The sequence below is a fragment of the Mya arenaria genome, chromosome 4 (genome assembly GCF_026914265.1).
Source record: "Mya arenaria isolate MELC-2E11 chromosome 4, ASM2691426v1".
Taxonomy (NCBI): domain Eukaryota; kingdom Metazoa; phylum Mollusca; class Bivalvia; order Myida; family Myidae; genus Mya; species Mya arenaria.
In genome coordinates this window covers 8,770,090-8,794,102 of record NC_069125.1, presented here as the reverse complement: position 1 = coordinate 8,794,102, position 24,013 = coordinate 8,770,090, and the positions used below count along the sequence as shown (strand labels likewise).

Genomic DNA, 24,013 nt, shown 5'->3' with positions numbered 1-24,013 from the left:
GTTAGAGATAGAGGTAATATAAAATAAAACAGCTGTAAAAATGGGTTTGAGCTTTTATGCAGTATTTTCCATTAATAATGAAAACAAAAAGAACATTTTGGAAGAATGTTGCCGACCTATTCAAGTTTTCAGTATTTTTTGCACACAATAACATGTATGAATAAACTTAGAATTATTGTCTGTCAACTAATGGTAGAATGTAGTCCTATAAACAAATGGTTGCTTTTAACCGACACAGTTAATCTTACGACTCTAGATATTTTTGAGCGCAGAAACTGGCGGGAGAGTTTGACTTAAAAATGGCAAAAATTAAGGTAACAAAAAGAAATCAAACAGCCCAGAAACCACCAGCCAAAACTACCAGAACGAAAAGGTAAACTACCAAACTTATGTTACAAAAGTCTTGTAGCCTACACGTAAATTTTAACTGTACTTTGAATGCATTGTAATTTATACAGTACATAGCATAAACTACCAAGTAACTGTGTAAACTACAACACATTGTTAGTCATTCTAAAATGCCGTCCAGGCTTTTTTTTAATGATGGTTAGCCTAACCATCATTAAAAAAAGCCTGGACGGCATTTTAGAATGACTAAACACAATGTATACGTATTATAAATATAAACATTTAAACCTAGAGCCAACAAAAGTATTCTCAACTCATATTCCATAGGCTAGTAAACAGCTGTAATACCCTTATTCAGTTAAATTGTCAGTGCAAGACAAGTTTGGATAAGGTATGGTAAGCTTACCATTTTACCAATTTCATTGTCTAAATGCTACCTATGGAGCAAAGTCCCTGGATTGCAGTTGTAATTGTCAGTCTGGCATGGTCTATCAAAATCACACCTGTTAAGTAGCACCCACCTACTGCATAAGTAAAAAAATAACTCAAAAAGAGATATGCTTTTAATCCCTAAATGGCTTACAGTATTGCCATATAAAAAATTGTCAAAATATCTGTCTGTGTACAAATCATTGGACTTCTGCTGCCCTGGGAGTAGGATTATTAGTAGTAGTCTCAGTGCTGCCTAAGCTTGCTGCAAATGCTGCAAAGATCCCCAATATGGTGCCACCCTAGTCCACCAAAATTCCGTCAATGAGTCTTTTGGCAATTTTATGAGTATGGCAGACTCAAAACACAGATACGTAAGAAATGTCAAATAATAAAAAAGTATCCCTGAATGTAATATAAATAATCTTCAGCTTTAATTTCTTTTCACTTTCCAGATACAAAGTTACAACTGGACAGAAGGCAGTCAGCAGACGTTCAGATCCAACAAGGAAAGCTTCTACCACAACAACACAAGTAAATATCCGAGAGAATGTCTACTCCACATACAAAAAGAAACTGGTGAAGGGTTGGAAGCCGCTGGAGAAATCACTGAAGGAACACCTTGATCATTTGATAGACAGTACTGTTAAGTAAGTATTCTGTTGGTTATAGTATGGACTAAATGTGTACTGGTTAAAAATATTCAAAAGGTTCGATCTTAAAGACACTAAATGGATATATATTTTTGTCATTTAACTTCAGATAGAAGAAAAATATTGATGAAATTTTGTTATTAAATTGTGTTAATATAATTCACATGTTTTTAAGCAGTTTTGGCTTCCATAACTTTAATGTTGATATTTATTTTTTTGATGTTTACTACACATTAAACACGTCCCAAAAGGTAATATATAATGTGTTCGCTGAAGTTCTTTAGCTAGTGTTTAAGAACACATATATGCCATATCCCCCAGTTTTCATCCTCCAATATATTTTTTTAGATAAAATGAATTCATGACTAAATTAATAAGAACAATATATTTTCTTACAACTGATATAAATCAATACAGCGCATATCAGTTAAAAAGAAATGCTAGTTTAAATAAAATGCTTTGAGAAGTAGAACAAGAAAATAAAAATGTTCTGGATGGAGTGATTAAAATCCCGAAGGATGTATGAGATATTAACCCATTTGAGACCAATTAAAAATCTCCTTGGCTAATGTCAAAATCCCCTGGTTTTCTGAGGTGGACTCCAGAAATAGGCATGTGGCCACTGTCTTCTGTGAGCCTTTTCAATATATGCAATGCATGATGTATTCTTAACCATTGTTGTAATACAGATCTATTTAACAGGTTGGTGAAAAGCAGGTCTCAGTTTTCCAGGAACGACAATGTTCATCGTAAAATGAACGATGTTGGTAGATTGTAAGTACAAATCATTGAGATAGTTTTTTTAAAAGATAGCATGAACTTCACAGAAAATGTGTACTCTGATACTATCAGTACAAAACTCATCAAAAGATAAGGAATTACTTGTAATGTTGGAACATGATGATCTAGAGTTCATAAATCATCTTTTAAATGTTTGATTCATAAGAAAAATGTTACAATAAAGGTGTTTTTTATCAGCTGTTTTTAATGATTTATGTTTGAAAAATATGGGGCTTAATATTTTATGAAGTTAACAATATATTTCAAACTATTGCAATAAATCGCAATACAGGCTCTGAAAATTGCAATATATTACAAAATGTTTCTTCACATATTGTTGCAATCTTAAGGTAAATTACTATTTCATTAATTTTGATAAAGGTCTGAGGAATTGTGCATAAAATTACAAACCAAATAACAAGTTAAGCTCTCATGCTTCTTCATTCGGAGCTCCTCGGCCATTTTATCGAAAACAACCTTGGATGTATTTGGACGGTTTACACACTCAAAAAGTGGTACGTTTAAGTCCGCTGCAAGTAGATCGCGTAGTAATTTTATTTAGCAGTTAAACTTTGTGACTTAAATCTTGGGATTCTTCATTATGTTTGCTATAATACAATTCAATGACAATAAATTTAAACTTAAATCAATAAATACAACTCTAAAACACTACATTTAACTAATGATATAATTCAAAATTTTACGAACTCCTTCAACAGATGTACCGGCATACATCCGAGGTTGTTTTCGATAAAATGGCCGAGGAGTTCCGAATGATGCTTCTTATCAAAGTTGTCCTGGGTACGATTCTCAGCCTGGGTGCATATGAGTTTGGATGGTGGTCACCAAGCCGAACAAGTGGGGTTTCTGTTGTTTCTCACACAAGACTACAGTCTTGCTCAACATTGTGCCAATAAGATAACTTACCATATCAAGTTAACATAACTTTCTTATAAATTGTTGTATTATAAATCACTTTTAAACATTTGGTTTAGGTTGAATGCAGAACTAGCCAAGTTGAAGGTACCCAGGAGCAATTATGGAAGCGTGAGGTCGCTGCACAAGACAGTGGGAGAGCTGGAGTCCATGGTGGGGAGGCACGGGGAACAACAACAGGAGCTTAAGGCAGCCATCAGACAGGAAGAGAGGTAGCAACGATGAGTTTTGTCTGTCTAAATTTTCCTTTATTTCATATAAGGCAGTGTTTTTCCCAATATTTGGGAATTGGGTCCTTCTGATTGGAAAAAATGCATCATTTTGACTAAAATTCAAAATTGGTCTGGAAATGAACAAGATTGCTTTACAAAATAAACAGGATATAGAGAAAAATTAAATCAAGTTTCTTTCTTTTTTGAATACACTGACTCTTCCATGAGAAGGTGTTTTGGGGTCACTTTTTTATTTCACAAAACATAACATTTGGAATTTCATTTTGGACCCATGTTGGTCAGAAAACAAACACAGTTTGATATTGGCTAATCTGTTTTTGCAAGGATTTAGTGGAAAAATTGGCAATGTTGGAAAAAAAATTCGTAGGTGTTTTCACCAGGGAATAGTAATGACCCTCATTGATAGGCTATAACTGTGAATTCTAATGATTAAAAAAAAATACGAGAGTGACTTACTATAAGTTATCACAACTTTCTTCACAATTGTTGTAAAATATATAATGTTTAATTGTATAAAACTTAGTTAAGTTGCCCACCAACAGCCAATTGATTGGTTGATATTCCTCCAACAATGACAGTTGACCAATTAATTTCCTTGCATGATTGTGCAAACTAACCAAAAAATAATATATGGAAAAGTTATCCAGTTTTGTACAATTGGTCCAGTTATCTGTATTTAAATGATTCGATTGGTTAATACATTTTTTTGGATAAATATTGACCAATCAATAACAATTTTAATGACCTTTACCAAACCAAAAAGATAACCAGTATTATACAATTGACTGCTGGCCATTATATACTTTCAAATAGTTAGTTTGCTAGTCATATTTTGGAAATATGCTATGTTCTTTCATGAATGATGGTACGATTAGCAAATATTATTAATAATCATCAAACTATTTACTCAAAAAACATTAAATAACATAAATGGCTGTAGAATGATTTGTTGAGTGATAACCTAATTCAATAAATCTCCAAGTTTGTGCTATGGAAGTTCAAAATACACACTTACACATGTATCTGTACAGGAAACTAGAGGCCCTGGAAGAGGTCAGTGACTCCACAAACAAGCTGAAATTGTGCATACAGGTGAGTTTGGTAGATTGTTATCTTTTGTTTTAATTGTACCCCCAACAAAGGAAGTTTGAAGGAGGCCTGGGGGTATATTGGAGTCACCCTGTGGTTGGTCAGTCCGTTGCAATAATCCTTGTAAGAAGCATAACTTCAAATCTACTGGATGGAATTGAATCAAACTTAATATGATGATAAAACACAACCAGAGGAAGTGCAGTGATTAAGAACCATAACTCTATTTCAGCTAATCACAGAGTAATTGCCCTTTGTTAATTTTTCTTGTCTGAAGCATAAGATACTGAATGGAATTTAATTATACTTCATACAACGGTAAAGCAAAATGAGAGGAAGTGCAGTGATCAATAACCATAACTCTATTTCAGCTAATCACAGAGTTATTGCCCTTTATTACTCTTTCTTGTCCAAAACATAACTTGAAAACTACTGGATGGAATTAAATTAAACTATATACAATGGTAAAGCACAATGAGATGTAGTGCAGGGTACAAGAACCGTAACTCTAATTTAGTTAATCACTGAGTTATTGCCCTTTGTAACATTTTATTGTCCAAAGCATAATTTGAAAACTACTGGATGGAATTAAGTTAAACTTCACACAATGGTAGAGACAATGTGAGGAAGTGCAGTGTTCAAGAACCATAACTCTAATTCAGCTAATCACAGAGTAATTGCCCTTTGTTACTCACAATGTTTAGAGCAAAACTTGAAATGAAATTAAACTTCACAAAATGGTTAAGCACAAGGATTGGAAGGGCAGTGTACAAGAACCAGAACTTTTTTCATTTCATGACAGAGTTATTTCCCTTGGTTACTTTTTTAGCACTATTACTTCTAAATAACTCAATGGATTTTAATTAAAACGACATATTTCGGCTAAGCATGACAAGTGGAAATGCAGTGTACAATTACCTCAGAGTTTTGCCTCTTTTCTAAGAAATAGTTTGCCATTCCTGTGTCCATACAGCATTCGGGGGTATTCGTCACCACTGTGACAACTCTAGTTTAAAGCTGATGCAAAGGGGCATTAACAGTGTTCTGGCAAAAATCTATGTGTAGGCCCAATCTGCTAGGGCCGGACTATTCCTTTAGGATTTTTATTTTTATTTTCAGAATTTGTTTTTGAAGAGCCTTTTCTGGATAATTTAAATAGTTTACAAAAAAATGTAAATTGCCCCTATGGTCATAGTTGCACATGCACTAAGTCTTATATCAATATTTTAAATGTTTTCTGTATAACGACAACTAAAATACCTTTTTATGCTAACAAAATACATCTCTAAAGAGAGATCACTGAAATCCAAAGTACACAAGTAGTTGACTCAGAATGATTGAAATTGTTACATTATCACTACTTGTATGAATAGCAGGCCCAGTATTGGAACTTGCAAAACAATTTAGTAAAGACATTGTATTGTTGTGTTATGTTTACCCTGAAGAGCAATAGTGTTTTGTTTATTTTAGGTACCAAGTAACAAACTACATCTGCCTAGCTTACCTGGCTTACATACCTCACTGCAACAGCAGGAGAACACAGGGTGATGGACAGGTGGATTAGATGTTCTAAACATTATTTTAGTGACACGAAAAGGCAGAGCCTCATTTGTCTAGGAGGCAAATTCTCTTTGAACTAACACACATACCAGTACATTTAATCTCTGGCTATGTAACTGTAATCGTTTATTGCTACATGTTTTTTTTTAAACTCTTTAAGTTTTGAAGACATTGAGATTTTGTCAAAGAGCTGGTGTTACTGGCAGCAGCAGTAGTGTATAAACCTTTTTTTTTGATAATAACTCAAAATCTGTTGATAATATCCACATGCACATACTATGTCATGTTGCTTATGGCTAATATGTGTGAGTACTGTTGTGTTATACCTCTGTAAAGTGACCATCAAGAAAAAAATGACAAATATTGGTCTCATGTGGACAAGCATTGGCAGCCACTGATAGACTAACATTGGCATCCACTGATAGACTAACATTGGCATGCACTGGCAGACGAACATAGAATCCAAGGTAGACAAACATTGGCATCCACAGGAGGTAACCATTTGGCATACACTGGCAGTGTTTTTGTCTTCACAAATGTCACCATAAAGAAGTGACTCAAATGACTTAAGGCATCTTGCCCCAATTTCTCTAAAGATCTTAAGCATAACAGGTTTAAGTATCATATATCATTTTTAATAGCCAAGTCACTTGCTTAAACTTGGTTTTGAGTTTATCATAACTTTCATTGACATACTTTTCAATAACACATAACAATAAAAGGTGAGCATACTTAATCCTGTTATACGGGACCTAAGATTGTTAGAGAGGTCAGTTGTGAATTCCTAGGCCAATTGCTATCGAGCGAAGGGTAACCAACATCTTTGCAATATGTTACATGGAAGTGTTTCATAAGATGAAAATAAATGTTGCATAGGAGCATGATAATGGTCCCACGTGCTTTGTCGCACTACGAAGTGGTTTATTCTTGAGCAACTTGCCCCTGAATTACATGTTTTTTGTAATTAAATGAATTGGAGTTGGTTTACAGCACACATTGTACATAGGGAATGGTTTACTTCATTTGACAGTGACATGTTAATATATGACTCTGTGTACTGTTGTACTGTACTTGAGCTGAAAAATAGATGTGATTGGTTAATTACTCTCGACAATGTACAATGCAAGCTGGAATTGTATGTACCTACATTTTGAAATACAGTATTGTTACATGAACCTTCTTTCATTACAAATTCATGTGTTGCTGTAGTTGTTTCATTTTTTCTGATTTGTTGGATATTTTCTAAACAGAGAAGGGATCTTTGTTTGTGATTGGAAGTTAAAAGTAAATCAAATATACAATAAGCTTTTGTTTAGAATATGATGTTACATACATGTCTTGTTATGTGAACGTACTTATTAAAACATTGATATATGCAATAAATCATTGAAAAGAGCATAAACAAATCTGTTTTTACAATATTTCAAATTTTAACTCTAGTGTCTGTCCAGGCCACAGTTTAAGCAATGGTCATGAAGTAGAATTAAAAAACTGATTTCAACCTCATTCTCAGAACTGCGAATATTTCACATGAATATTATACTTGTATTATTCTGTTCACGAGAGTTGGTCGTTCAGCGGTTAGTTTATTGTTCAAGGGATTAGCTTCCCAGATTACATTTTGTTCATTTATCAGTAGTACTTGTCACTTAGGTATGGTTTACTGTTTTTAATGACATGTACATGTTTATAGAAGTCCACGTAGATATTTTACCAGTCCTGTATAGCATTACTCACTACATAATTATAAGCTCTTGAGAACCTAAGTTTAAAGTTGATTTTCACATACTCGACATAAAATTATTATTAATTTAGTTCAACTTATTCTAAGTGCAATAGCGAAAAAAAATCTCCCCTGTGGGCTGAAACACCTGTTTGACCTTGTGTGGTTATAGAATAATTATGTTGGATAACACTCAAATTTCAGTTTATTTTTTAATTTGTCTTAAGAAATTCTTAACAATCAAGCTTAATCGATTAACATGTCAGTCAAACAAAGCGAAGGCCGCCCCTTCTTTAGCCTCCGTCGCTTCTTCTATAGTTTCCATGGAGATGACCTTCAGTGGTTTGTTGATAGTTTTAGGTCGTGACGTTGCTTGACTGTAACTCCACTTCGGGAAAACCCGCTTGTAAAGGTTCATCAGAATTGTGTCCTGGGATTTAAGCTGTCCATCGAATACAACCTTCATATGGCCGTGAGTTCCTAATGTGTAGAAATCAATATGTAATCAAGCAGGTTACAGATGACAATTATAAGATGTTGTCAATATAATGACAAAGCATATTGCATGAGTGGTCATTCAATTAATATTTAATAGATAACAAGACCGAAAACTGTCTCTTATAAAACCAAATGATTTTTTTTAGGTTTTTTTTCTAAATTTGTTTAAGCGATTGAAGGGCCATAATATTTCTGAACTTCTGAAGTGACTTGGGCAACATGGCTGGTTGCTAATCCTGATAATTTTGCCCATACAGGCACTGTCTTACTTGGGTGATGATTGGACAAAAGCTCCCGAAGTAAGAAAACAGTCAACTAAGCCAACATCCAATGTCAATTGCTGGTCAGTACACCACAAATGAATCCATAATAAAACTAAGCCGATTTTTAAGTAAATTATAGATAGACAGAGGTCATTTACCTTGCTGATTATACAAGAAGTTTATCTAACATCAAATTTACAGTAGTAGGAAATAAATCCAACATACCTAGTGGTACCTTGATGTGCCCTCTGCGACCCCACTTGGTTCTTAGCTCAACGGGCTTGAACCACTCAATGTCCTCTGAAATAGTCGAGGGATAACAGGCTTATTGGTTGTGTTAATAATGCAAGAAAGTACGATAAGGTGATACGCATGTGATAGATTACGCTGCTCCCTTATAAGCAGGAAGGCACTTGATGTATATGTGTTGCACAAAAATTTTACTTGTTACATTCAAAATAATTATTTCCTATTTTGCTTTTATCTATTGTTTCCCACTGCACTATAGAAGTTTCTTGAACTATACCATTACAGGGTTACTTTCAAGATGATGTCTTCAAAGATTGCCTCATTTGTGTCATCAACAAGAAAAAGCTCACTCTAATTTTGAATGTTGGAAAACAATAACAACACTAAAGTACTTTACAGCAAACTTTGACCTTGACTTTAATGCTAAATATTTAAGGTCAAATCATTATTTAGGTCAAATGGTACATGAAGCATAATGAATGGCAGAGCATATATCAAGAAATTCAATTTGCAATGATTTTCTTTATATATTTTTTTTTCTGCTTTATTATCAATCATAAAATATTTTCTACAGTAAAATTAGTACTTATCACCTGATCTTAGCTTATCATATACCTTGACATGTATACTCAAAAGACATCTGACAAGGTACATGAGATATGTTGATATATAATTGAGTCCCATACCTCTGTTGAAGAACATATATCGGACCACGCATGATCGTTTGTTGATCTTAAGCGGGTATCCACTGATCACAGCCCGTTTAGTGATCACCCGGTCAGGATTCACGGACATCAGGGAGCCCTTCGCTACTAACTCTATACCACCTACAGAGGAGAGAAGTTATTTAGTGAACATGTTGAATTTCTTTAACCGTAATTTAAATCGAGAGCTTGTACACTGCATAGTAATAATATTTAAGGATCACTTAGCAGTTTGTTCATATAATGTGCAGTTTAATACAAATAAAAAGCTCAAATGCTCATGTAGATCATATATAATGACATTACAACCTTATAAAAACAAATTCATTTTGTCATAAAGCACTAAACTATCAATGAAATAAATTGTAAAATGTACCGGTAACTGCACTAATTACAGCCATGTCTGCTTGGTGCATGATGAACTACAAATGTATAGAGTTATTCCCCTTACCGAAAGGCCTATCCTGAAACACGAGTACTGGAGCTGGTGGGAACGTTATTGGGGCGTAGATCGTGGCCACCACTGCTCCCTCTCGCGGCAAGAACTTCTCAAACTAAATTAGATGGAAAATAGATCATGATTGCCGAAGGAAAATTTGCCTTTTTCAGACATGGTCAACAAACATTGTGAACAATCAAAAACATGAATAAAATCAGTTGCTTCACATAAAAAACATTGATTTCAACAACTAAATCAATAGGTTGTGTACATTCCCATTCTTATTTCGTTATGCTGTGGAGGCATTTTTCTCCTACCCCAGATAAGAACATCCAAATATTTTGCCATGCTGGGAATCCTCATCTTGCCCATAGGGAAAGAAAAAATAAGGTTCCGGAACTAATTTTTTAAAACTATGCACTTATGAGTTCAGGCGAAATAAATACATTTTTTTAACTATATCTTGTTTAACTGAGGTGATAGAAAAAAGCATCTAACATGGCTGCTAGTGTAAGTTGGTTCATTCCAATCCTTGTTTCCGCACAAAAAACCTTCGCTTGGGTTGGGATGTACCTTTCTTACATGAGCAGCCATGGAAGATACTTATAATCCTCCAACATCTTATGAGGAATGAAGCTGTTCTAGCCTAGCAAAGCTGTAATAATAAAGACTTGAGAGTGAAAAAATGTACCTTGTGTTTATTCCCATTTGTATGCTGTGAGAATATTGGACGGGCCGTGAACCTCCGACAACCTATATGGAAGGTCAATCTGTCCTTGGACTGTATGGGCCGAGCCAGGTCGTGGGTTTTATGCAGGACAATGTTGAGCACAGACATCTTGTGCTCGTGAGGAAGGAGGCTGAACATTTGGAGGGGCGTGTCCTCGGGAAGTTCATCTGAATATGAAATAAGGATAATAATTTGAAAATCTGTTCAGTTCATTGCCGAAACAGGAGGTAAAAGGTTAGAGTAGTCAAGGGAAATAATCATGCTTACCAGTATTTTTTTTTATATTTGCTTCTGTAGGGGGATGGCATAATTTAAAAGTGCCTACCCCCCGGGGGTTATATATTTACATGGAATAGCCCTCAGCTATCTTCTCGCAAAAGTAAGCTTTGTCGTAGCCTTGCCATTATCTTTATAATTGCCATTATACTGTTGTTTCATGTTGGATTTCAAAAAATGCATCTTATTTCCATGTAACATTAACCCTTTGCATGCTGGGTAAATTGTCGTCTGCTCAAAAATGTTGTCTGGTTTATTCTAAATTTCTTTCAATTTACTTAAAACTTTGGAGATATATTGACCGAGTGGCAAACAGCTTGGAACCTGACCAGGCGCCGAGTTACTCGGCGTCTGGTCTGGTTCCAAGCTGTTTGCAAAGCCTTTAAAATCGCCATCAGCAGCTTAAGGGTTAAGATGAATAGACGGATAGGGAAGTATCTTAAAACAAACAACACAGGCCCCAATATTACAAATAATGCTTACAAGTCAAATCTCAACCTCAACTCATTTTACCATGCAAGATTATAGTTTTATCCAAAATGTTGTTTTAAAAAAATATTATCTCATGTGCTAAAAAAATTTTGAAAACATTTCAAGAAAACTTATTCTAGAGCAAAAAATGTTAGTGAATTGTACTCTATTACTTTTTTTCCTGCAGAATAGTTTTTCTTTGTAATGGTGACAGTTTTTGACAAACATATTTTATGATAGAATGCAATTTTAATTGAGAAAAACACAAACAACGTGTAACATTTCAAAATGAGTTTTGATTAAATCTTTAGATATATTCCAGGTTAAGAATTTATATAGGCAAGGTTTAAGTTTCTTAAATCTGTGCTATCTGGTAAATGATCTCTTACCATACAAATCTTTCGGCACATTAGCGATATGAAGACGTACATATGACCATGCCTGAAAGGTGAATATTACAAAATAATCATAAAATTCTAACATGTTCATTCTACCTCAAAAAATTAGTTTTTGGTCCCACATACATTACTGACAAGAAAAGATTACAAACAGACAGAACTAGAGCTGTCACAGGAGTGACAAATACCCCCAAATGCTGCCTGGACACAGGAATGGCAAACCATTCCTTTGAAAAGAGGCCATAACTCCAAGGTTATTGCCAAAATATGTTCAAATCTGTCAAGCCTTTCATGAGTTATCGTCGGGAAACCATTTTTCTATTTTTAGTAACAGTGACCTTGACCCCACCAGCCCCAATATCGACATTGATCTGTATCTTCTGATGTGTACCAAAAATTGTTCAAATCCGTTTAGCCTTTCAGGAGTTATCGTCCGGAAACCGTTTTTCTTTTTTTTGTAACAGTGACCATGACCTTGGCCCCACCAGCCCCAATATCGAACTTGACCTGTATCTTCTGATGTTACACCTGTGTACCAAAAAAATTTCAAATCTGTCAAGCCTTTTATGAGTTATCGTCCGGAAACTGTTTTTCTATTTTTAGTAACAGTGACCTTGACCTTGGCCCCACCAGCCCCAATATCAAACTTGACCTGTATCTTCTGATGTTACATCTGTGTACCAAATTTTTTTTAAATCTGTCTAGCCTTTCACGAGTTATCGTCCGGAAACCATGAAAACCGACCGACCGACAAGCTCACTAACTTTATCTGTATCTTCTGATGTTACACCTGTGTACCAAAAATTGTTCAAATCCGTATAGCCATTCATGAGTTATCGTCCAGAAACCATTTTTCTATTTTTAGTAACAGTGACCTTGGCCCCACCAGCCCCAATATCGAACTTGACCTGTATCTTCTGATGTCACACCTGTGTACCAAAAATTTTTCAAATCTGTCTAGCCTTTCATGAGTTATCGTCCGGAAACCATGAAAACCGACAGATCGACCGACCGACAGACAGACCAACAGACCGACCGACAAGCTCACTCCTATATACCCCCTCAAACTTCGTTTGTGGGGGTATAATAAAGATTAATAAAATTCTTAATATTATAGTTTATGAATACTTATCTCATGAAATGTTTGCCTTTTCATATCATTTTTGCATTTTTTCATATAAAAAAGAAAATATCTGTAAAAAATAAACATCGAACGATATTTTACTTTTAGGATTCAAATTTAAACCCATTCCAATTTTTGTATACAATTAAAATGCGTTACAGAGGCCACCTACCAAAACGCTATTTTCAGATTCCTCCTCATCATCTTCAGCCTTGAGAATTTTCCTGCTCATCCTTCGGAAGTCATTGAACTGGAATATCCTAGCGTAGTCAAGTGGCAGGTTCTCCTTGGGATCCCAGGGAGAGGTGCGGAAACTCTTCAACCCGCGGTATCTGGATAAGTTTCACCAATTTAAATAGAGATTGAGATGTTTAGTTAAGAATTGATCACAATTTCCTTCTGAATGAGCGAGAAAATAAAAGCATAACTGATAATTGTAATGTTGTATATAATTGGTTAAATGATGTCGTACTAACCCAATCAGAAAACATTACTAAATTAATTTTTTATTCCTTGCAAGTTATATGATATTAACAAAATACCAGGAAGGACATTTATGTTTTTCAAGACCCCTCATCATGAACACCAGTGCCAGTCAGACTAAAATATATTAAAAAAAAAAAAATCAGGAAAATCAATTGTAGACCTGTCAGCTACTTCTGACATGCATTGTGTCACAGTGTAAGCAAAGGGCAAGTGCAGCTTACATGATTTTCACCCAATAATATGAATTTGAACCAAATAAGCCACATTCTTACAAAAGCTATGCAAGCATTCACATCTTGTGACATATCATAATCATGAAAGGGGGGCTTTATTTACCCCTTAACACAATGAATTATTAAAATAAGCCACTTACTTCTGGAAGCGTGTGCGAGCATTCACGCCCTGAGGTGTATCAACCTCGTCTGGGAATGTCACATGCATCTTTTCCTTCTTGAGTTTCTCGAGCATGGACAATTCCTCCTGCATGTCCATTTGTTCATCATAATGTGCGTCCTCGTCCTTACCAACAGTGATCTGTGAATATCATTTACATATTCTATAAATGGTCCAATCCCAATGTTAAATAATCACTCCATCTGTATGTCTGTGCACACTTTTACATGTATCTTTTTTATCATTAGCTACAAGTTTATTTCTAAGAACCTAGTTCATGATAACATGACAGCGTATATGAGACAAAAAAATACATAATAAGAGAAAAGGATGTTTTAAAGAAAAGAACAGATGTATACAAATATGCAAAGTAAAAAACAATAATGGAAGAGATATATGTTTAACAATGCTTTAGTCGAACATGTCAAACATGTGTGGTATTTATAAGATTTACCTTGAATTGCTGCTTGCATGTATATATAAATGTATTGACAGCCTTAAAAATTATAAAATATTTCTTTTACAAACTGGAATAACAAGCTGCTTGCTGTCTTAATAGAAAGACAATGATTTCTGTTTCAAAACTTAACCATTAACTTTATACCAAATAGTCATGAAGTTTATATAAGTTTGTAATTCCAAAAATTATTGCCATACTTGTTTTTCTTGCCTGACCTAGTATTTCTTTCAAAGTTTAAACTCAAGGCAATTTTACAATATTAAATGCCTAGAGGTCTCTAAGTCTGCCTTTTGTATCTCTCAGTCTCATTTGAACCAAATATGATCTACAATAGCATCAACAGAGATCTATGTTAAAATCAAGGCAATTACAAAATAGTTGTGAGTATTAAACCTTAGAACAAAAGTGTTGCATTTTGAATGCCAAAACTTGCCTAATCTTGTTTTTTTCAGCAAAAAAGGGGCATAACATATTGAAGTTAGAGTTATGGGCCTTTCCATGCATGAGCATATTGTCTTTTGTAACACAAAAGTATCTTTATACATGCCATATTTTCTGGAGACCATTCAGGGGGATTTGTTCAGAAAGGCTGAAAATTCAGGGGGATTTTGGTAGTGTTCTAGGGGATTTTTTGGCAGGTTTAAGTTGGCAAAATTTCAAAGTATTTTAGATGCAAGTACGAAAAAATGTATTCACATATATTTTGCTATGAAAACCTCTAACTTTTTCATTATACAGAATTGTTTTATGTCATGATTTATCATATCCTTATGATACACTGTCATGTCATACTGTAATACTGTAAATTCCTCCAAAGTCTTTTAAAAAATTCTGCTAAATACAATCAGCTATGAAGACATTCAGACACTAAGAGAATGGCATGAAAATTATTAATTTCTTCCTTTTCCAAAATAGTAATATTTTAATCTTTTATTTTTAGATATTTTACATCAGGTAATAATGTCAAAGTGAATGTGAGTGAAACTGAATGTAAAGAAACAATTCCGCAATGGTGTAAGATTTTTTTTATTTTTTTTTTAAATTCCAGGGGAATTTTTTTATCTCCGGCCGGGGGATATGGCATGTATGTATCTTGCTGGCAGCGTGTGTACCAAGCTGCATTTAGTTTTTGTTTTTGCACAGGGTCACCAAGGCTAAGAAATATTTCTTCAAAAACAGATGAGTTAAAAATAGTAAACACTAGAACTCTGCGAGTCGGATGTGTCGCCTGACGAATTATTTACTGTCGACATTATAGCTGTTTGATTGGCATTTTATTCATTTATAGACAATGATGTTGCCATTTAACTTTCAAGTGTAGGTGGCATTTGAACAAAACCTAAGCAAGAAAATTAACAAAGGGCAATAACTCTAAAAATATGGCAGCAAGAGTAACGTTTCTTGTGCACTGCACTTGCCCTCAATGAGATCTATCTAGCTATGAAGTTTCCAGTTGATACCTCTTATATTCTTCAAGATATTTTGCCCGGACAACACTTTAAGCATGAAAATTAACAAAGGGCAATAACTTTAAAAACTAAGAAAGCAAGAGTTACTGTTATTGTGCACTGCACTTGCCCTCCATGAGATCTATCACATATGAAGTTTCAAGTTGATAACTCTTATATTCTACAAGATATGCCCCGGACAAAACTTTAAGCATGAAAAATAACAAAGGGCAATAACTAAATATGGAAGCAAGAGTAACAGTTCTTGTGCACTGCACTTGCCCTCAATTAGATCTATGTACATATGAAATTTCAAGTTGATATCACTAATAGTTTAGGAGATATATCCCGGACAAGCGAAAATGGGCCGCGGACGCCGCCGCCGACGGGGACAAAAGTAACCCCTATATGTCATCTTTTCAGGCCACACAAAAAACAACAAAATCTATAAAACAAATATTTGCCAAACCTCTTCGTATTCCTCTTCCTCCTCATCCTCATCAATGTCCTCTCCTGTTTCACTGTCACTAAGGCCGTCACTGTCAGGCTCAGCTATATCAGCCTCTGCCTCTATGTCATCCTCCATGTCGGCATCTGAACCTTCATCCATCTCAACATCACCCTCAGCCTGTTTGATATTAATGAACATGTTTAGAGGTTCTTCATTTATTTATGGCATTTCATGTTGTATTTTCTTTGATATTTCTCTTGCAAGTTTCTTTTATACGGGTAATCAATAAATTGTGTGTGTGGTTTTTTTTAAATTACTTAATCTAGACCTTTTTCATACTTTCACATCTTAAAGCCATACTTAATTTACCAACAAATGGTGAAATCTTGTTTACAGTTTTAATTTTATTATTTAAAGGGACTCTCGAATGATAAGGTGTCAGACATCAAAAACATTCATTTCATGTGAAATGTGAACAAACTGCGGTACCAATGGTAAGTAATCCTAAGTAGTGACTCATAACAGTTCATTTGATATTACTTGGTAACACAATTGAAAATTGGATGATTTTCAGCCTGAGTTTACAAATGTCTGTAACTGACAATCAAAGTTTGGTGTTTGTTCATCAAAATAAATATATAAATGTTCACTTGCAACACATGTTGAAATACTTGTCACTAGCATCAAATCCATGAAAGTATCGTTCAATTATTAAACATAGTATCATGATAAACTTTTTAAAGAAATAATAATAAAATTCATAAAATGACTTACTGTTTGAAACAACTCAAGAAATGGGTATAAAAAAAATAGGCACTTATTAAGTTTTAGTACGAATGTGAATTCAAGTTTTCCATACCGCATCCTCATCTTCTAAAATCCAGGAGGCCTGGTAATCCGAGGTTCCCTTTGGTACACGACGCTTCATCTGCTTCTGACTAGCTGCAATACGCGGTGAAATTCAAATTTATATAATTACATATATTAAAATTATATTATCATGTATGATTTACTGGTAATAAGTTTTTTTTAAAGGAAATCGTATATGATCAAGTTTTTATGATCACTCTTTTTAGTAACTAGAAATGTTGTTTTCAAAGAGCTGCATTTGAAAACTGATGCCTCCCCAGCTTAACATATGCCTGCCCAGCTTAACATAAGCAAGTTAACAAAAAATGTCATCTCAGAGTGAAAGTTGCAAGGTATATGGATGAAAAGTTCGAAAAGAATGTGAACTTAATACAAGTACATCTTCTTAACATATTTGTTTAAATAAAATAAAGAACAAAGGGATATAACTTTAAAACCATGAGTTACGATTCTCACACTGTGCTCAGCTTCACAGCCATGCTTGCTATTGAAGTTTCATTCAATTCCTTACAGAAGTTTCTGACTTTAGAAATCTTTGAAGACATTCAAGCATTGCTTTCTTTATTACCAACTTACTCCTAGTTAACCTAGTCAATCAAACCTCCCCTTTTCACCATTTGCCCCCCACATACCCTCAGCCTGTGCCAGTTCCTCCTCTGTAGGCCAGGTCTGTTCTCCCTCCATGGGGTCAATTTCAGCCTCTGTTAGTAGGCCCTCCTGTTTGGCCGGGTCTGGTTTCACAACGCTTAAAACTGTCGGTTCACTGCCTTCGGCCATCTCAACATCCTGTTATTAGGTTTAATAAAGGAACATACCGGTTCTAATAATATTAATGTTGTTCTTTACATGAACTGATACAACTATTATAATCAGTAATGACATTATTCTGAGAGTTAATGATAAACTCACCCATTAAAAGATGAAATTCTTGTAGCTAATTATATAAGCGTTGGCAACTGGTCAAAAAGGTCATTATTTTAATAACAAAGTTATTATGTATGGAACTAGAAAATACTGACATGAAATTTCTCATACTGAATACTATGATTTTGTTTTAGATATTTTAAAGCCAAAATATAATTATATGTGCCCAAAGTCGTAAAGCATGATTTTCCCAATTTTTTTAATAAAACTTCCAAATTTGCTTAATTGACGAAAATTGGCCAATTGTTCAGAAAATTGTTAAAGTTAACAATTTTGTTAACCGGATTGTTATTTACCTTCAAATCTTTAATACTCTAAAAGTTTAGTGAACACCCACGAACGTGATCTGTAGTACTTTACACAACTATTGAATCAAATGATTAAGCTATGCTTATTTAACTTCAATATATTTATAGCACATCTTTAAATATTTCTCCTTTTAAAGTTAACAGAGATGCCATAAACAACATCGTTAAAGTTCACAAAGTTATGAACAATAGGCATAATGTGTTTGAAAAACTATCATCAACTTTTTTTAAGGTATAAAAAAGCCCAAAGGTAAATAATTAAAGAAAGAATTTGAAAATATTAAACAAACATAACTATTTATCAAAAATTCCCATTTTGTGAAAAACATACCGGTATATTTTTTCCCAATTCCAAGAGAATCGGAATTTTTCTTAATACCGAAATACACTGTGAATTTGGACCACAAATTGTAGGTACAAATTAGCCCTCTTCTCAATACCTGTTTTGCTTTCCTGGGCTGGAGCGGATGAGGATCTTCGAGAAGGTCGACCTGGGACAGCTGGAAGTCCCCAAGCCCCGTCACATGTACCAGTCTGTTGGTGTTCAATGTCCGACTGCGAACGTAACCAGTCACCTTCAAGGTTCCATACTCCTCCTGGAAAAGCATTTATAAATTTAGGTCTAGAGGGATAAAAAAAGGCTATCTTTGGAAATGATGCAAGTGCAAAGTTCTTAATAATCCTTCTTTCAATTAGGAAATAATTTAGAGGACACAAAAACATACTGAAAAGGCAGCACATAGATTATCTCGCTAGAAGATGTTAGGAAGACTGAAGTGATATTCAAAATATAAGCATCTAAACTGTTCATTTTCAACCATTTCATACTGTCAAATAATATATTGTATTACTGCAATTTCATCTTTCACATTAATGTTTTATTTGTAAAATTATCCCAGATCTAGAGCATGGATTGTTTAGCTTAAAACAATAGACATATTTTTAAATAGCCAATATCAGCATACCTTATACGGTACATAAATTAAAGTGTACATGAAAATGTTTATATAATATAGAAACTTACTGAGTCTTTACTGACTTCAAAGCTGACATGTTCAGACATAAGATATGCCCGGTTTTCCCGGAAATGGATGTCTCGGAGCTTCTGTGATGTTATTTGCCGTAAAATCAACATGAACTCCTGTTGGCTGTCTGGGGTGTGAACTTTTTCATCTGGAAACCTACATGTGTTTCAAAAGAGATTGACAAACTTAATACTTTCAAAGCATTTAATTCCTTAAGGTACATTTGCAATATGCACTGTTGTACATTGGGGTACATTTATGTGTATTTTGGGTGCCTGGTGACCCCATTATTATATCGGGATCATTTTATGTGTTTTATGTCTAGAGAAAGAATGTGTAAAAATCAAACATTACAAAAAAAACTTTTTGCAAGGTTAGTAAAATTTCAGTTGAAATAATGCCTAAAAATATGTTTGTTTCTGGTTTCATGCCACCCTAAAATATGGTTGGTAGGTCCGAAAAACTTTTTTTGGAATATTTTTCTAATAAGCCATTTTTTTATATATATTTTTCAGTTTAATATCAGAAACTACAGATTTAATGCTTCAAAAACATTGATACACATAGTATAAGCATCACTGCTATTGTAAACAGCCGAAAACACATCATTTTTAACATTTAAAACATACAAATCAATCAAAGGAAACATTATATCTCAAGGCAGTAAAAACATCCAGGGTCAGGGAAAAAAAAAGTAGGAGGGGAAATCGGAAAAAAAACATTGTTCATTTTTATTAATAATGTTTTTTTCAGTAATTCATTTTGATTTACTGATAATCAGTAACTGATGCTTTTGTAAATAATACCAAAGTTATATGGGGTCACCAAGTTCCAAAACTTAACATTAGAATATAACAAAGTGCTAGATGAAATAAATCGCAAAATATGGCCAAGATATCTTTAATAAATTTTTCCAAATGAACAAAAGGATAGAGCTAAAAATTACAATATTACCCTGTAAAATTTACAAAATATAGGACATGACATACATGTGCTGTCCATTTAGTAAATCATTTCATTTATTAGGAAAGAATTTTTTTACCATCTTTCCATTGTCTTCTGAAGTTGTTTTTTGATATCTTTTTGTTTTTTCTGCGGTACAGACTTTAAACCCTGAAAATGAAAATTAAGAAACAAATGAAAATATACAGAACAACGAAATTCAAAATGAATAAAAAGCGAACAACTGAACAAATAATGCTGAGGTTTTTTCATCCGAAGCAAACACTTCTATCTAATCAATAATGCAAATATTAAAGTTGCGATGATTGAACAGTTTTGGATGTTTCGGTTATAAATATCATCTGGTTAGTTTAAGATATTCACTCATCATTCTTTTTCTCTCTGTTTCATGTTTATTTCCAACAATAAATTAACTATATCAGGATCTAAGAAACATTCAATTAACTTAATTATATCAGGACAGACCATATCTGGGTAAGTCCATGACCCAGGAGAGTATGAGAGACAGCTCTCCCCAAAATGTCTACACCCTGGTCACTTACCTTGGTAACTATGGTAACAGCTGGCATTCCCTGACCCAGGAGACACGAGAGACATCCCTCCCCAAAACTGTCCACACCCTTGTCAGGGGAGACAACTAGCACCAGAGAGTCGGCAGACTTTGCTCCATCTAGCACACTGTACAAGTTACCATAGGGACTGGTAAGAATTTCCAAGCGTTGTTTGAACCTTGGGATACTGAAGTGAAAAAGCATTAACTTTTATAATACTGCCATAAATTGCAGAAATAATCACCTTTTCTGTGTGTTCATGCTGTATGAAGATAAGACACAAGAGCAAATTCCATGTAGCACACGTAACTACCTCTGCTTGGCAAAAATGGCAATGTGCCCTCAAAACAAATACGATAAATCTAAATATTTATAGTACATTTTAAATAATAATTCATGGCAATTAAAAATTTGGTAAAATTTTCTTCAGCTGAGTATTCATTGCTTAAGAAAGGTAATTGACAACATAAAAATAGCCTATAAATGTAACGTCGTATGAATATCACTTGTTAAATGATGTCACTCAAATCAAATCAGACCCAATATAGCAACATACTGTGATGTCATAACCCTTTGAGGGTAATACAATATGAACATCAAATACATTTTTTATACAAAAGACTAGAGAAATGGAAAATATGACAAATTTAAGCCATACATAGTTGCGTATTTTTTTCTTTTACTTACACAAACTCAGGACTCTATCCCTGTACATGCTATGTATATATTTTTTACAAACTATGATATGAGGTATGCTAAAATGTAAATTGCACTATCATAAAAAGGAAAAATACAAGTCAATCAATTGTACCAACAACTATTTTCTGGTATTTTTTTTAACATTTTAACACAAATATTCCTGATCAATTCTGTTAATGGAGTAAAGGGATGCTTTACCATTAATGAAGTGAACATTGGATACAAACCTGACATGTGTGATGTTGGAGCCTGCTTTTTCTGTTGACAGAGTATCATCACAGGCCAGCAAAGATTTCACGAAATCTGACACATCCACATCCGAATGAAGAGCCAATACCAACTGAAGGAGTTGCAGAATATCAGCATAAGGTGTAAGTTTAGACTGATGATTCAAAACTCTTTTTTGCCATAATACAATTATGGATATTGTTACAAGCTATCAACAGACTTCTGACATTAAACTTTTTAAAACAGTAATTCAAATTAGTTTCTAAAATATAATTTTTCACCAGTCCACTATAATTATGTACAAATGGTGTGCATTATCTGATCTTTATATCCATAACATATTTAGAACACTAAAATGCCAAGTAAAGCTTAATTAAGCTGAATACAAAATCCCACAGCCTTACCACACAATGGGGTGGTGTGCCTGAACATCCAACACTTCTTTTCCTGTTGAACGCTTCCTCACGCTTCTGTTTCCGATGTTGTGATGACTATAAACAAAGATGAATGTCAGTTTCATTGTATAATGCAAGAGCTAAGTGCTAAATGTATGTAACTTCATGTAGTGTCAGCCATATAGGGTATTTCCATCAGCTTTTATAGCGATGTGGTTGTGGTGTTGTCTGCAGGTTGAAAGGCACTGGGTACAAATCCCCTTTCGAGGATACATTTTTTCTACTTTAATAGTGTAATTGGACCTGTATGGGTCAATACAACCAAGTTTAGTTGGAAAAAGGGTAAAAGAGAGAGAGGAGTAAAGTGTCAGCCATATAGGGCACTTCCAACAGCCTTGCTGTTAAGGTAGATGTAATCCCAATGCAGTTGTTGTGACAAAAGCTGTCAAAAGGTCAAACACTGTTGGGTATACACTCTTTCTTTTACTCTACATAAAAATTTAGGAGTGATATCATTCTGTCTTATGTTGAGCCCAGTAAGCTTAATGGAAGCTTCACAATATTTAATTGAATATTGAATTAATGGTAGTTTGGATGCCAATTATATTGCATGGTTCAACACTAGAATATATAATTACTTAAGAATTAAGAAAGTCAATTCAATTATACATTTGCAGACAGTTATATTATAGAAAACCGAAAGAGGAATCATTTTTAAAGGAATTGTAAGTTGATTACTGTTAGCCCTCTATATGAAAGTAAAAACAATTTACAAAATTTAAAATAATTAATATACCGGTAATGTCACTATGAGTTATGAAAAAAAATGGCAATATAAATGAATCAATCATTGAATTGCTATGATGTTATCATTATAAAATATATATTCAAACACCAAGACCGTACCTGATGTTTTCTGTCATTCTTTCTTTTCACACTGGTTGCTTTCTTTGAAATAGTCTTCACACTGACTCTCCCTAAAACAAAATAAGACAATTTTGAAAAAGAGCTAGTGCTTAAAGGTTATATTTAAAGATTATATTCAAAAGTTATTTTAAAAGTTATCAATCTGAATGATCACATATTGATGCAATATTCCGAGACACCATCAGTCTACAGTTTGTCTAATAGTAAGAATAGTCAAAACATCCTTAAAGTAAAAACTACAGCATAGAATAACTTTCAATCTAAATATTGATTGTACTGTTTATCACCTGCGCTTCAGTGTAAAATTACAATTTTCTTGGACAAATTATGTTATTCAATCAAACAAAATTGGATTGGAGCTACATTTAATAGAAGTTATATTGATGTAGAGCTATAACAAGAGCTGTCACAGTATGTGACGAATGCCTCCGAATGTGACATTGACCTATGAACAAGGTCAATACATGAAAAGTTAAAGATCAAACAAATACATATGGCAAGTTATTTTAAATTGCCTCTGAACATAAAAAATATCACCCATACTTGACAACCTACATTCTTATGTCCTTATATTCAGCATTCCATTGTGAATAAACACTAAGTGCATCTTTCACCTTAGAAGTAGGGACATGGGTGTTGCACATGACACGTCGTCTTGGTATGTCGAACACATGTGGCAAGTTATTTTCAAATCTGTCCATACAAGAAAAAGGTACAGCCCGGACATAACAACCAATACTTTGTATCCTTATATATGCAGCACTCCATTGTGAATAAACACCTAAGTGTGACCTTGACCTAAGAGGTAGGGACATGGGTCTTGCACGCGACACGTCGTCTTGGTATGCCGAACACATGTGGCAAGTTATTTTGAAATCTGTCCATACAAGGTAAAGTTACAGTCCGGACACGACAACCTATACTCTATGTCCTTATATGCAGCATTCCATTGTGAATAAACACCTAAGTGTGACCTTGACCTT

At 34.1% G+C, this 24,013-nt stretch overlaps 2 protein-coding genes across 2 annotated transcripts in view; one reads left to right on the top strand and one right to left on the bottom strand.

Moving 5' to 3' along the window:
* Positions 1–266: 266 nt before the first annotated feature.
* LOC128231650 (uncharacterized) lies at positions 267–7,249 on the top strand. The gene is made up of 6 exons (XM_052944700.1): positions 267–373; positions 1,233–1,427; positions 2,133–2,204; positions 3,206–3,358; positions 4,411–4,471; positions 5,939–7,249. The coding sequence occupies exons 1-6, from the start codon at positions 300–302 to the stop codon at positions 6,014–6,016; spliced, it is 633 nt and encodes a 210-aa protein (XP_052800660.1). The 5' UTR covers positions 267–299; the 3' UTR covers positions 6,017–7,249.
* Positions 7,250–7,949: 700 nt separating this feature from the next.
* LOC128231648 (pre-rRNA-processing protein TSR1 homolog) overlaps positions 7,950–24,013 on the bottom strand; it is an 18,326-nt gene continuing 2,262 nt past the window's right edge. The window contains exons 2-19 of the mRNA XM_052944694.1: positions 23,010–23,080; positions 22,113–22,199; positions 21,708–21,820; positions 20,773–20,968; positions 20,310–20,380; positions 19,267–19,423; positions 18,683–18,838; positions 17,643–17,796; positions 17,000–17,082; positions 16,159–16,317; positions 13,762–13,922; positions 13,075–13,234; positions 11,771–11,822; positions 10,596–10,801; positions 9,917–10,019; positions 9,448–9,588; positions 8,738–8,812; positions 7,950–8,231 (exon numbers count right to left, since the gene is read on the bottom strand). Coding sequence (XP_052800654.1) covers positions 8,014–8,231; positions 8,738–8,812; positions 9,448–9,588; positions 9,917–10,019; positions 10,596–10,801; positions 11,771–11,822; positions 13,075–13,234; positions 13,762–13,922; positions 16,159–16,317; positions 17,000–17,082; positions 17,643–17,796; positions 18,683–18,838; positions 19,267–19,423; positions 20,310–20,380; positions 20,773–20,968; positions 21,708–21,820; positions 22,113–22,199; positions 23,010–23,080 — 2,363 coding nt within the window. The 3' untranslated portion in view covers positions 7,950–8,013. The remainder of the gene's footprint in view (positions 8,232–8,737; positions 8,813–9,447; positions 9,589–9,916; positions 10,020–10,595; positions 10,802–11,770; positions 11,823–13,074; positions 13,235–13,761; positions 13,923–16,158; positions 16,318–16,999; positions 17,083–17,642; positions 17,797–18,682; positions 18,839–19,266; positions 19,424–20,309; positions 20,381–20,772; positions 20,969–21,707; positions 21,821–22,112; positions 22,200–23,009; positions 23,081–24,013) is intronic.

Coding starts and splice junctions, on each gene's coding strand:
- LOC128231650 (XM_052944700.1), top strand. CDS start 300: ATGGCAAAAATTAAGGTAACAAAAAGAAATCAAACAGCCCAGAAACCA. Junction 1,428..2,132: donor TTGATAGACAGTACTGTTAA/GTAAGTATTCTG, acceptor TCTATTTAACAG/GTTGGTGAAAAGCAGGTCTC. Junction 2,205..3,205: donor ATGAACGATGTTGGTAGATT/GTAAGTACAAAT, acceptor CATTTGGTTTAG/GTTGAATGCAGAACTAGCCA.